The 13771-nt window shown below is 41.4% G+C and overlaps 1 protein-coding gene and 1 long non-coding RNA gene across 2 annotated transcripts; one reads left to right on the top strand and one right to left on the bottom strand.

The window, feature by feature from the left end:
• The first annotated feature begins 77 nt into the window (after positions 1–77).
• Positions 78–10376, top strand: LOC128770093 (uncharacterized). The gene is made up of 3 exons (XR_008416462.1): positions 78–188; positions 2189–8733; positions 9173–10376. It is a non-coding gene; the product is annotated as an uncharacterized LOC128770093 (long non-coding RNA).
• Positions 10377–11321: 945 nt separating this feature from the next.
• ccl20a.3 (chemokine (C-C motif) ligand 20a, duplicate 3) lies at positions 11322–12321 on the bottom strand. The gene is made up of 4 exons (XM_053884138.1): positions 12174–12321; positions 11997–12102; positions 11549–11626; positions 11322–11467 (listed from the first exon to the last, which is right to left on the bottom strand). Exons 1-4 carry the CDS (start codon positions 12244–12246, stop codon positions 11374–11376), a joined length of 351 nt encoding a protein of 116 aa, XP_053740113.1. The 5' UTR covers positions 12247–12321; the 3' UTR covers positions 11322–11373.
• Between the last annotated feature and the right edge of the window lie 1450 nt (positions 12322–13771).

The following is a 13771-nucleotide window of genomic DNA, read 5'->3' as shown; positions in this document are numbered from 1 at the left end:
ATCGCTGCGCTCCCGGTGATCCCAGTCAACCGGATGCCCTCCCTGGTGCCGCTCACACAGACGTAATCCGCGGATGTGGGAGTCAGTCGGTGTGGAGTGGCTCTGGGATGAAGGAGTGAAAATAACGAGGCGCTCTTGAAGACATCGCAGCGTCTGGATTGGCCGTTTTTTTGACCCACTTTCTCGGCGTGAGTGAGCAAATATGTCGTTTCCGGTGTCCGTTGTCATGTGCGCGAGTACTACGCGTGTGTCGCTTTATTAAAACGCTCATGAATGAAATCGCGTCGAGGTTCGGCGCCTTAATGTCTGTAATATGTGCGCATGTGGATTGCGCGATCGCTTTAACCCCGTATTTCTGTGTGGAGCGAGTGAGTGGAAGTGTAAAACAACCCCGCCACGGACGCGTCCGCTTCCACTTCTCTGCAGGACAGATCCGCGGAACACGGTGTACAATCGCGCAGCGGCGCGTTTTAGAACGAGACTAAAGTTTCATCGGCGCCTTTCAACAGTTTAAAGTTGCAGTCGCGATAATCCCACGCGGTGTGCGTCCTCCGTTTCCACGCACAATGACAAATGGTGGGTATTATTTTTCATCTGAACAATGCGCACCGGCTTTGTGCGCACCATCTGTCATTGTATGGAGACCAGAACTGCACCCACCCTCCCTACAATCCCGACCAGACACCTGAAGACGCGCAGTCTCCGCCCGTCTGGGAGTCGCGGCGCTTGCGTTTTTAAACGAGATATGGCTGGCGTGTGGATAGGAAACTGCGCATCCTGAATTCTCGGAAATTCTCTCTGCGCATCCGACTTCCTCCCTGCACATGGTTAGAACCGCCTAACTGCCATTTTCAGGGTGGATACTTGGAGAGGACGCGGTCTGTTCCGATGGACGCACCTCACCAGAAAGCATTGATCCCCCCCCCCTTCAACATGCAGTGCCAAGCACTAATATGCCTTAAGGTTAATGAGGCTTGCTCCATAAATTCTTCTGCCATCTGGATGTACAAGGTCTAGACGCTTATTGCAGCAGAACGTCCATGCTGTGGACAGCACAGTGCTCAGCAGTGCAAAAGGCAGCAGTTTAAACGTCAATACTTCTGTCTGTGTCTCTGTGATAATCATCTTTTAAAATAATGACTTGCTGTGGGTTACATCATTCAGCACTTGAGCTGCCAAACATCCTGAATTTAAGTTGAATTTTCAGAAAACCGATGCAAGATATTGTAAAGGAAATGTATCATATAGCTTGAAGTGAAGCCACCCTTTGTAAAGACCCGCTTTGCGACTAAATCCCTTCAGTATTTGGGTCTGCTAACTACCATGTATTTGCATACGCTTGAGAAAATCATTGTTAATTAAAATACAGAGTGTCTCTGAGGGGAAATTCTTTTCAGCACTGCAGTGGAGAACTCGCCTCTATCCATGAAAGAAAATACAGTTTTCCATTGTGTGTTTGAATAAGATGAAGATGGGTTTGGGGGGTGGTTACTCTCAGAGTGAATGACTTAGTGGTCAGTTTAAATCTTACATGAAGTGTACTACAGCAACGCAGGACCAAATGTGTTCAAGTTCTATTTGATGCCGAAAGTTGCTTTAAGCCTATGAATCTACCACGATAATGCGTTTCCGAAAAAGGCTGGATATTCAGTTTCATTTTGAAGTGCAGCGTCCTGTAAAGTTCTGCCCATGTAATTTCATATAAAGTACTAAAATGCGGCTCCATCTCCTGCCGTACCGCTGATCATCGCTCTCTCTCTCGCTCTCTCTCTCTCTCTCTCTCCAAAGCTCATTATCACATGATGCTTTCCATCAGCTGCACCCCACAATTACACTGGGAGGAAACCTGCTATCTCAGTCAGAGAGGCCCTCAACTACATACCACTGTTGTTTTCTCTGTAGATGCATATCATCTCACGCTCTGAGCAGCAGGCATAGATTAAAAAATAATGTGCCTACAGTTCCCCTCTAGTAAAAATGTAATGGTCTTAGCATCAGGGAGTCTCATCATCCTTCTCCCGCCGTCACATGACTCCCAGCAGACTTCCAGTTTTATTCCCAGCTGCTGTCAACTATTAAACACACAAATGAGGAGGGGGAGAAAAAATCCTCATTTACCACATATCATTTTACCGCTCCATTTTAGAGAAATATGAGGCTAACGCTGTGATGTCTCTTCCGTCTCTAGTGTCCAGCTGGCGGCCCGGAGAAAACGTCGCAGGTAAGTGAACTTCAGCGGTCATTGAGTTCACAGCAGCAGGGACATGTGTCCTTATGTGTGTTCGTGCTTGTGTGTTGGTGTGAATGGAGGGGTTAGGTAATGGACCCCCGCCCCACTTCACCCGCCTCAGGCATAATGGCGCTCCAGCCATCTAGATGAGTGGACGACCTCCGACCTTTCCCTGTCTCGCCACAGGCTCAGGTCCGCTCGGGTCAAACCAGGTGGCTCTCAAGAACCCACCAGCCTGTTTGGGAGCAAGTGACATTTGAACCCGTTGCACTCCAGTATCAAACGCGCTCTTACGGCTAATGAAGAAACCCTTGCACCTTGTGTGCGCGTGTTAATGAGCGGCACCCAATTATTTTGCCAGTAAACATATAGATCAGAAACAGTCTTTAAAGTGTGAAATGCTGGACTTGCTTACGTCGCAGGTTAAGTAAACCAAAATGATGTCGCTGCCAGCATGGCATCAGTTATCCCAAGCTCAATTTCCTCCTCAAATTGTTGCCATATATGGCATCAAAAAGGAGTCAAATCTAGATTATGATGTAGTCTTGCTACTTTGACTGTATAGAGGTTGTTTTTTTGTGGGGGAAAGTAAATACTGTATGTAAATGTGGCTGTCTCTTCCATTGTTTCTGAAAGGAAAGAGGGAGTTTGGTTGGAGGGGAAACGCCAGGAAATGACAGGCATTCTTTGTCAACTATTTGAAAATAAACTTCCTAAGGCTAAACATAAACTAGTAAGTATGAGTTGATCACGCCAGTAATGTAAATATGTTTAGTATTTGTGCTTTAAGGGTGGTAATGTTGGATTTTAGTCTTGGGCTGAAGCTAATTTTGGCGTCTAAGAAGGCCACACGTTTTATTCCTAAATTGTCCTTGTTTTGCCTCCTCGCTTCCCTTCCTTAACCCCGCTGCTGCGCGGCTTTACGAGGTGTGACAGCGAGGTCTGCGTGCCGAGACGGGCCACGCCGGCTGGAACGTAAAGCTTTACATTCCGTCGTTAGTGGTGGGTTTGTGGAGGACCTAAACTCACTTCACCCTTATAGGGTCCCTCACATACAGGAAGTGCCGACGTTCTGCTGAGCTGGCATGAAAGCGGCAGCTTGCAAGGGAGGGGGGGGGAAAAAAACCTGGCTTCTTTAACCGCAAAACTCCTAATTACGCTCATGCAACCTTTAATGAAAGAAGATGCCCTCTGACAGAAAACTGGGGGGGAAAGTAGAACCAGATGCTTTTACATTTTTGCACAATCATACATGGCGTTTTTTTCCCTCCTTCAAAACCAGGTGTTCTTCCTCTCACATCCTTTTGAGATTTAATAACAGGCTTTATTTAACAGACAAGCCTTTCTTTAGTCCCGCCGTACGTGGCGTTTAACACCTCGCTCTCCCGCCTTTTTTGTTTTGTTGTTGTTTTTCCCAGCAGGCCAGTGGAGGTTCCCAGGTATGTGAGCAGCGTAGCGTGGCTGGGAGGCCGGTTGTTGTGTCCTGTGTGAGACAAAAGCAGCGTGCCTGAAGGAGAGGGATGAAAGAAAAGGGGCAGTGCGGCCACTCCTTTTTACAATGGGAAACCTCCTTAGTGAGCTTGTCGAGCAAATAGCCACCTTTTCTCGTCTGCTTTAACAAGCGCCGGAACAAAGTGTGGCCCGCTTTTTGTAGCAGGAAGTGGAGGAAGTGTCTATATGCTGTGAATGAACACACGAGGGATGTCTGAAGGGATGCGTTTTCTCTGATGCTACGCAAAGGTGCGTGTAGTTTTAATCACCACCATTTTGTTTTTGAAGTCTTAAATTATAAGCACTAAATTGAAAGACTTTTTTTAGTCTGATTTATCGATGGTGTTTACTGGATTTGCTAAGCTATTATTACTTATATTCAATTTTCATTCAAGTTGGCGTCTCAAAATGCGCCATCGTTGCGCAGGTTTACCAGGGCCTCAGTTTGTTTGCGACAAAATTGCTAAAATAATATAGTATAGTATGAGTATTTGGTCAAATATGGAGGTTTGCTAAGTGTGAAGTCCCTCTTTCAGGCGAGTTTATTCTTAAACACTGACTCTCTCTGTGTCCAAAATCTCAGACGGCGTGACCCCACTGGCGCTGTGTGTTCTGTTATCTTCTGTCGGGCGGAGGGGGGTGAAAAAAAAAAAAAGCAAAACACACACACACACACACACAGAGGAGACTTTTACAGCGCCACTCGAGACACAACCTGTTCTCAGACACTTCTCTTCCGGCACTTTTTTATGACATCATAAATTCCTTCATTTCCACTGACCAGCTAGGTGGGTTCGGTGGACATACCTGCTCAGTGGTTGTCTCTCATTGGTCGGTCTGGATTGTATGTTTGGCGACTTCCTCGCCTTCCTTCACTTACATCTCAGATCAAACCGAAGCATTTTTCCTCAATATGACTGGTGATTTAAGTCAGCTCAAACACTTTTAATAGTCAGGCGCAGAAAAAAAGAATCGGGGGGCGGGGGGTGAAAGCGATTTAGGAGAAGCCCTTCCTGCGTTCACACTCATCCGATGCATGGCTGAGACTCCTGGGGGAACCTGGAACAATACACGCACCAGCACGACAACATTCCTTGGGGTTAAAAAGGTCAGAGGTCACCCAAAGACCCCACCCTTTCAATCAGACCCAAGGCACAAACTCAGCGCCTTTTGTTTTAGTTTATGTCCTCGCACTTGTCGAACAGACCCTGCACCTCATGGTGGGAGCTTTTAACCTCCATTTATTTCAAACCTAGTGAGTTAAATTCGTGTGCGGGGGAAGTAGGTGTCTCTCGGTCAGCGTCTACCCTGATTTAAACTCAGATTTGCATCAATAACTATTACTAAAGTCCCATGCGTTGTCATATTTAAGCAAATCTTGTCCTGAATTCAGCTCAAATTCAGCATTTTTTTAGATTTAGATGCTAGTCATTAACTATTTATTGCATCGTTCTACTTTATTTATAACCCACTGGAGTGTTTTCAGTGCACAGATTTGTTCTCTTCTTGCTAGTGCATCTTTACTCCGCCCCAAATGTCATTGACAGAGTGAAGTTAGCTGTGTGTCCGCAACTTTAACTTTTTAAGTTTTCATAAAAAAGACTGGGCTGATCAATTTTATTAGAATTTATTTCTTATCTTAAACAGATTATATCTGGTTTATTTCTGGTTCTGGTTCTTTGAAAGGCAGACAGGAAGGAGGCTGGAGTAATGAGTGGCACAAGACAGCGGCGTGTAGCGATGCTCGCCGCAAATTCAACCGTCTCATTCCTGTCCTACGACAGGGAGGTTGTGTGATCAGTCTACGATCTGCTCCTAACTTTAAATTGACCGTCTTGCTGTCATCCGAATTGAAACGCCGCTCTCGCATGCAGACGACAAGGAGGAAGCCGAAGAATGGATTGCCAGATTTTCTGTAAAAAAGGCGGTGCGGCGCTGGGGTCAGGGATAATAATCCTGCCAGATGTTTGGCAGGCAGACGTCCACCAGCTGAACAAAACCACCACAACGCCGCTATTATTATGGAGCACATTTAGCATGAATTCCCACTTTATATAATGACGGCTAATGTGCCGAAACATCCTTGTTTTTGTTATTTCTGCAGACACCTTTTTTTTACGTGCAGAAGTGGATCGCTTTCATACCGAGGCGTTCAGGGCCCCTATAGGCCGAGCGGAGGTCTGTTAGCAATTATGAGTGAATGTACAGTACAGGCTGGACATGCAGCTACAGTGGGGCCCCGCCCACCGCCACATCAGACCACCCCAGAGACGGAGCGCTGGCACTTCCTCTGCCTCCTCCTACAGCCGCGCCTCGGGGGAAGTTCGTTTGGGGATTTCCGGAGGATGTGCTGGACATGATGGGACACTCATAAAAACGATTCCCAGCCTGGAATATTGGGTTTGGTTTTTAACCTTGACTGTTGTGTCGTCCTGCAGGTGCCACCTTCAGCCTGCTGCGGAGCATATCTCCCTCAGGTATGACTGTAAACAGTCGTGCTTTGAAGTGACAAGTTCAGTCATAAAGAGGGAATAAATTGATGAGTCATAAAAAGAGCACTAATAAATTGATTCTGTGTTTTACATGTACATTTTAGGAGCCTGAAGGAACAATGAATCAGTGTATTAGATGTTCTTTATTAGTCCCACAGTGGGGAAATTCAACCAAAATCAAACAGAATATGTCCATCTGAGGCACAAGTAGCTACAGTGAAATACTTTTTACTCAAAAATTCCATGATAATTCAACTTCAACATTGACATTAATAGAAGAAAAGGCTCTGTCAATAGTCTACCCCTGACTTCACATGTTCAGCTGTCAAGTTTGTCTTACATGGACAGTTATAGTGAAGCTGTAAGGGATGTTGGGACTTGCCACATAGCATCATTCCTCAGCGCTCACCTTAGAATCATAGCGTTTTATCCGAGAAACTCAAAGCCTGTGACATCATCACAACGTCTGTTATGGATCACATGACCCGCCACTTTCATGCTGGACGTCCCATAATGCGCTGCAAATATTCAGAGAGCATTTTTCACTTGTATTTTTATTTGTTTTCCTTAATATTTTGAAATGTTCTGAACCCTACTCAGTGCTAAATGTCAGCCATCTTCAAAAAAAGTTATGCTGTCACTCTGAAACATGAAGTCAAATACTTTCTGTGGTGTAATTATCTGCCATTTTCAAAGATTATCTGGGACCATCACACAGTGTTTCAAATTGAGCGTCTGCATGTGATTCGATCTGCGCTCAGCGTTGCTCCCCTGCCTTCCCTTCGGCCCCGCGTTTAAGATGGATTTGCTATGAATCCACCGAGCAACCCCCATCGCAACACACACACACACACTCTTAAATGTATATGCCACAGGGTCCCGGCACAAAAGAAATATTCAGCAGTGGAGAGGGGGTCCCCCAGAGGGCGCGACATTGAACTGGGGGGGGATTAAGAAGAAATGGCTGACACTGGGGTTGCCATGGCAAAGACCCCTTTTCTTCTATCCCTCGACCCTGCGCCTATTTTTCATGTTAGCTCTCATTGTGCTGGAAAGAGAAGCTAAAATATTGTTTACAATAGCAAGTGGTATAGTTCTTTAGCATGTTTTTGAATGCTGTTTCTTTAAAAAGAAACATTTATTGATTAAGTATAATATTCCTCATTTTTTTCTTTGCATCGTACGTCCCCAAATTTAGTCTCTGATGCAAAAAAAGTTAAATTATCTGCCTCATTTTTTGCAAGATAGTGTTGCGTTCACTGACTTAAATGTATTTCAAGCAAACTACAGTTGATTAATAGCCAAATCCTGCTGTTAAGACACTAAACTATGATTATTTTCATTAGTATTTTGCTGCATTCTCGCCTTTTTTAGACAAAGTGAGACATAAAAGTGTGGTTTATATAATGGCAATGTATCCTCTGAGATATCAAGAATTATTTTATAACTCAAGAGTGTTGCTGCAGTTTTCTCCAGTATATTTTATTCTTCCATAAAGGGAATCATTTTGTGCATTTGCTTGTTGCATATCCATGGCTGGCGTGAGAGAAGCAATAATTCAAAGGGTCACATGACAATCCCCCGAATTGTCTCCTTTATGAGTCTGTGAATTGTGGCCGCCGCAACGTGACACAGTCACAGCGACGACTGTGTTATCTGACGTCTCCGGCAGCATTATAGATGAACGTGGGTTCTGTTCGGTGACATCAGCAACCGAGCTGATAAAACAACAAACGTCCATAGATCAGCATCCTGACGTCAGCAGCGGTCAGTCGCCGGGTCCGCGGCCGCTGACAATAGAGCTCTCAGTCTGGGGGTCGCAGAGTGAAAAGCTGCTGGGCTTGACACGGCTCCATTGTTAGGGACATGTTTAATGCAGCAGCCGGGTGACATATAAATGCCATGGTTAGATTGTGAACTCAAAATAATGGAGGAGACAAGCAGTCAGTGAGCAGCTATGATGCTAACAACATCCTAACAGCTGTATTTACTTAACATGTGTTAGCATTTTAAAGGTCAATATTCACATAAATCAGGAGTTAGGAGTTCATATCCTTTCTGGAAACTAACATTGAAACAAATGGTTTATTTATGTGTTTTGTTTGTGTCATTTCACCAAATAAATTGTTGCTTTTATGCCCTTATTCCTCATGATAGTTTGAGTGTGTTTACTTGTCTTTGGATAAAAAAATAAATATATATTTATTAATACTATTTTTAATTCTATTATTATGGTATTTGTCTTAATTATATCCATAAATCTGAATATATTTCTGTGACAGTTTTAAGTTAACATTTTTTTTATTATTATTTTTTTCTCACATCAATAGCTGAGGTGTTGGTGATGACATGACCCTGTTGTAAATATTAAGGAAAACAGAATGTTACTGTCTCTTTCTGTTGCTATTATGAACATGAATGAAAAGTATTGAAAGTTATCTGATGATTCCTTCTCTTATGTCTTTCAGCTGCTCCCTAGTTTGAGTGGAGAAGAAGCTCCGGCAATAAAAGAAGCGGATGGTAAGAGGAATTCATATCTTTTCTGGAAACTGAAACAAAAGGTTTATTTATGTGTTTTGTTTGTGTCATTTCACCAAATGAAATGTTGCTTTTATGCCCTTATTCCTCATGATAGTTTGCGTGTGTTTACTTGTGTTTGGATTAAAAGATAAAATAAATTACTTAAATTAAATTACTTTACATTATTATTATTATTATTGTATTTTTTGTTTTTTTACATATAAATCTGAATATATTTCTGTGACATAGTTTTTAGTTTACATTTAGCTTAACTCAACCTTTTTAGTTTTCTTATTATTTAGAGTTTTTTCTCACATCAATAGCTGAAGCAGCCTGTTGTAAATATTGAGAAAAACAGAATGTTTCTGTCTCTTTCTATTGTTATGAAAAACAAAGTATTGACAGTTATGCGATGGGTTCCTCCTCTTATGTGTTTCAGGTGCTGCCTAGTTTGAGTGGAGAAGATGCTCCGGCGATAAATGCAGCGGAGGGTAAGAGGTTGAGTTCCGTGGTCGACTCGCCGCGTGGTCCAGACCTGATCGCTGTGTCCGCTCCTCAAACATGGCCTCCGCTCCGTGTTGACTGTTTGCTTGAGTGCCGGCGGCCCACTTGCACGCCACCGCGGCCTCAGCTGCGGCTCTGCTGCCTCGGTGAACATTCAACGCTGTCGGTGAGTTTGGATGACAGATAAACCATCGACCGTTGACTGTGCCCCGCGGCCTGCGACTCAGACGCCATTAAAAAAAAAAAAAAAAAAGCTCAGCTGTGCGAGGAAGAAGTGCGGAGTGCGTCCACTGCACCCACGGAGCAAAGGTCACAATCAACATTCATTGCTGTCGCTGGGTTGAACTGTGTGAAAAGCTCACTGAACAATGAGTGCAACTGTGGCCCAAATCTGCCCGCCGAGCGAGGTTTTTCTTTTTGTTTTTCAAACGTTGCCCTTCACCTCCACTCCTTCTGCCGCGATGCAAATAGACCTCTGGCTGCTGCTCATCTTCCTCCTCTAATTGGTGGTTGTGTGCGCGGCAAGCAGGAAGGAAGTGGAGTGAATGTGTAATCATTCCGACTCTCTTCTCCTCAGATGTTGCGTCTCTGTCCTTTTTGTTTGTCTAATTACACCCCGTGCTCAGTTAACTCCGTTAACTACGACTCTGCAGTGGCACTAATGAACCAGAGGCACGGCAGGGCAGAGGAGACACCATTGAAGGTTTGAAGTGGAGGTGTTGCCACGTCACTCACTGGCTTCATCCACTGTGTTCTTGAGGAACCACTGCAAGAACATGCACTACTTTGTGTGTCTGGATTATCCTGGACATGAAACCAGTAGGAAGAATTCTCAAAACCAGCAAAAAAGCTGACTATTTATGCCTTTATTCAGTTGTTTATATACCCTGCCTGCACCTTGTTTTGTGAGCTAAGTTCTACACTATATTCTAATTCCATCCATTATTAAAACAGCTTCATGAAGTCACGTGTAAAAGCTGATATCTTGAGCCGTGCTTTTTTTTTTTAGTTTATTTTTGTCTCTCTGTAACCAAACAATAAAAGCCAAAGCAACAAACCTGACCTTCTGTGATTCTTGGAACTTTGACGAAACTTTTCGAACTGGTCCTCTTTCATGCAGTCTGTCTCTCCTTCTGTCACTCGGCTCCACGTGCGCGTCCCTCTCTCCCAGTCTCTGTATTATTCATAGAAAAGCTTTCTGTGCGCTGGTGCAGAAGACTGGACGTGATGTAATCGTGGCTGCCAGCACAGTTCGGGCTGGATTCATGCAGCCGCAGAAAATGCTCAGTTTGTTCAGCTTTGAGGCCTAGAGGCTGATAATGACGGCGCAGGACAGGACGGTCCATTGTCAAGCGCTTTTAGATGGTGAGATACGATGGAGGTGGATGAAGAGTCACTTGTGAGATTTTGATGATACTGTATCGCATACCTCAACGTAAGTAATGGTCTTGTGTGTACATGCATTCAAGTGGACCACTATATGAAAATGCTCCACCCAAAATGAAGCAGCATTTTATAGAGAACTAAAGCATCATAGCCCTTTGCCTTCTCATCCAGCACTCTTTTAGGATAATTTAGGATAATTTAATCGTTTTAAATAGTATTTATCATTCTAAAATATATATATTCAACTAAATAACATTTAATTTCTATTGTTTTTCTTTTCATAACGTTTCTCCCTACAATTTCTTAGATTATTTTGAAGTAATTACTATGGCATGCTTTGTTATAATAGTGGCTGCTGCACTGTCGTCTTCTTCATTTAATTCTAATGTCAGAAAATATACCTTTTAAATTCGATTGTCATTGTTATGACGCTGCTGCTATCTAGTGGCGAAAAGCGGAAGTTTTTTCCCCCCATTTTTAGTTTTGGCAATTGGAGCGTGTCCTCATATGCGCCATTTATGTGTTGGTGTTACTGCGTTTATGGTTTTAAATACGGTTCTAGTGTCAGTTATTTACCTGTAAGTACTTGTTAAGCATTGTGTTGCTCACATCTTACGAAAGGGGGCGCTGTTCCTCTGCCCTTCCATTTCCTACATCTACCACGCACCGGTACAAAAAATAGTTTTAATCTTGTTTGTTTTATTGCAGAGAAACGGTACAAAAATATGATAAAGGAAAGTAAAGTACATTTTATACAGCAGCATTCTTCAAGGCTTCCATCCATCCTTTTATTATCTGGAGAACGTCCTCTCTTCTGCTGTGGTGAACAATTAATGCTTCTGGTCTGGAACGATGGTCATAATAATCCAGTTACTCTTTGCATTTTTTTAATGATTATTTATTAAAAAAATAAAGATTCACTCACCCCAGCCTTTCAACATAGTCCATCACCCAGTCCTGAGTGGGGTCTGTGCACCGTTTCCCTTTCTTCTTCGTGTGGAATCTGAGGAACAAAATATATCTTTCATGCCATTGCCTAAAAATTCCGGATTAAAAATAAATGCACTTTAAAAAAATAAAATGGTAACAATATTATTGTTACTATGATGACAATATTATTATGCAAGGCCAAAAAAATGTAATCCCAAAATCTATATAAAACAAAAGGAGGGAACATTTGTTTTGCAACTTTCCTCATAGTTAAATAATTGACAATATTCATCATGATTTTTCTGTGTGTTAAGTATGATAAATGGTCTGAATGACTGAATCTTTAATTTCCATGAAAGAACCAAACGTTTATGAATTTAAATTCCGAGGTCAAATGGACCCACCAGTTATGGAATTTGTCTGCTAGTTTGAGCAGGACTTACATGATGGCATTGATGGAACAAAACTCCTTCATGGTCTGGACCGAGAAGCCTCTGATTTCAGGGAAAGGTATCTTTTGCGTCGTGTATCTGCGACAGCATCCGTACCCTGTACCCAAAAGTATATTCTATGAGTGAAATACATATCAAGTCATTCAGCAGAAACGATGAATATTGTACCTGCGAGTGTGTCTGTGGCCATCAGGCAAACCACAAGAAGGAGACGTGTGTCACAAGCTATGGTCCACCTCATTTTGCAGCCTCTCTAGAGTCTGTCAGCCTGGTCGCCAATTTATATTGGCTCAGAGAAGGTGGAAACTTGTAGAACAAGATGACATGGAAAGCCGATGTCATCATAAAACCCCCGCAGCATTAAACAATAAGGGAGGAGTCAGAGCTGGAAATTCTTGGCGAGACTTCACAGGAGTGCACATACAAATCATTGCAAAGAACATTGATCGTGTCGAAAATATAAATCACTCTGTCAATCATTTAACCTGGAGACCTTGTGTTTGTGTGCTGTCTGTCTATCTATCTATCTATCTAGAATATAATGTAGAATATTGTTTTTTATATTGTTTTATCTATCTATCTATCTATCTATCTATCTATCTATCTATCTATCTATCTATCTATCTATCTATCTATCTATCTATCTATCTATCTATCTATCTATCTAGAATATAATGTAGAATATTGTTTTTTATATTGTTTTTTATATTGTTTTATCTATCTATCTATCTATCTATCTATCTATCTATCTATCTATCTATCTATCTATCTATCTATCTATCTATCTAGAATATAATGTAGAATATTGTTTTTTATATTGTTTTTTATATTGTTTTATCTATCTATCTATCTATCTATCTATCTATCTATCTATCTATCTATCTATCTATCTATCTATCTATCTATCTATCTATCTGTCTATCTATCTATCTATCTATCTATCTATCTATCTAACTGTCTATCTATCTATCTAGAATATAATGTAGAATATTGTTTTTTATATTGTTTTATCTATCTATCAATCTATCTATCTATCTATCTATCTATCTATCTATCTATCTATCTATCTATCTATCTATCTATCTATCTATCTAGAATATAATGTAGAATATTGTTTTTTATATTGTTTTTTATATTGTTTTATCTATCTATCTATCTATCTATCTATCTATCTATCTATCTATCTATCTATCTATCTATCTATCTATCTATCTATCTATCTATCTAGAATATAATGTAGAATATTGGTTTTTATATTGTTTTATCTATCTATCTATCTGTCTGTCTGTCTGTCTGTCTGTCTATCTATCTATCTATCTATCTATCTATCTATCTTCTACTACTACTACTACTAATAATAAGAACAACAATAATTCTATTTATTTTGACTGGTGTGCCAAAACTGAATGATATTGATGTATGCATTTTCAATTTTCCTTTTATTGTATTTTTCTCTAAATATACTACTCTGTGATTTAGAGTGGAATTTGGAGTTAAATATTGTGTCAAAGTCTGAAATCAAGTAGATTTGAATGAATTATGATACAGGATTCATCCCTGAATATCAACTGTTGAATTGAATTATAAAGGCCTGTTTTATTGAAATGGTAGTTTCAAAATTGGCAAATCTTATAATAATTATTTATCTATCTATCGATCTACTACTAATAATAATAAGAAGAAGAACAGAACAACAAAATAGAACAATAATACTGTTTATTTTGCCAAAACTGACCCTCAGGTTAAACAAAAGAAAAACAAAATCT

This window comes from Synchiropus splendidus, chromosome 13, assembly GCF_027744825.2.
Source record: "Synchiropus splendidus isolate RoL2022-P1 chromosome 13, RoL_Sspl_1.0, whole genome shotgun sequence".
Classification (NCBI taxonomy): domain Eukaryota; kingdom Metazoa; phylum Chordata; class Actinopteri; order Syngnathiformes; family Callionymidae; genus Synchiropus; species Synchiropus splendidus.
Note: the sequence above shows the minus strand (reverse complement) of the source record. Positions and strands in the feature narration are given on the sequence as shown.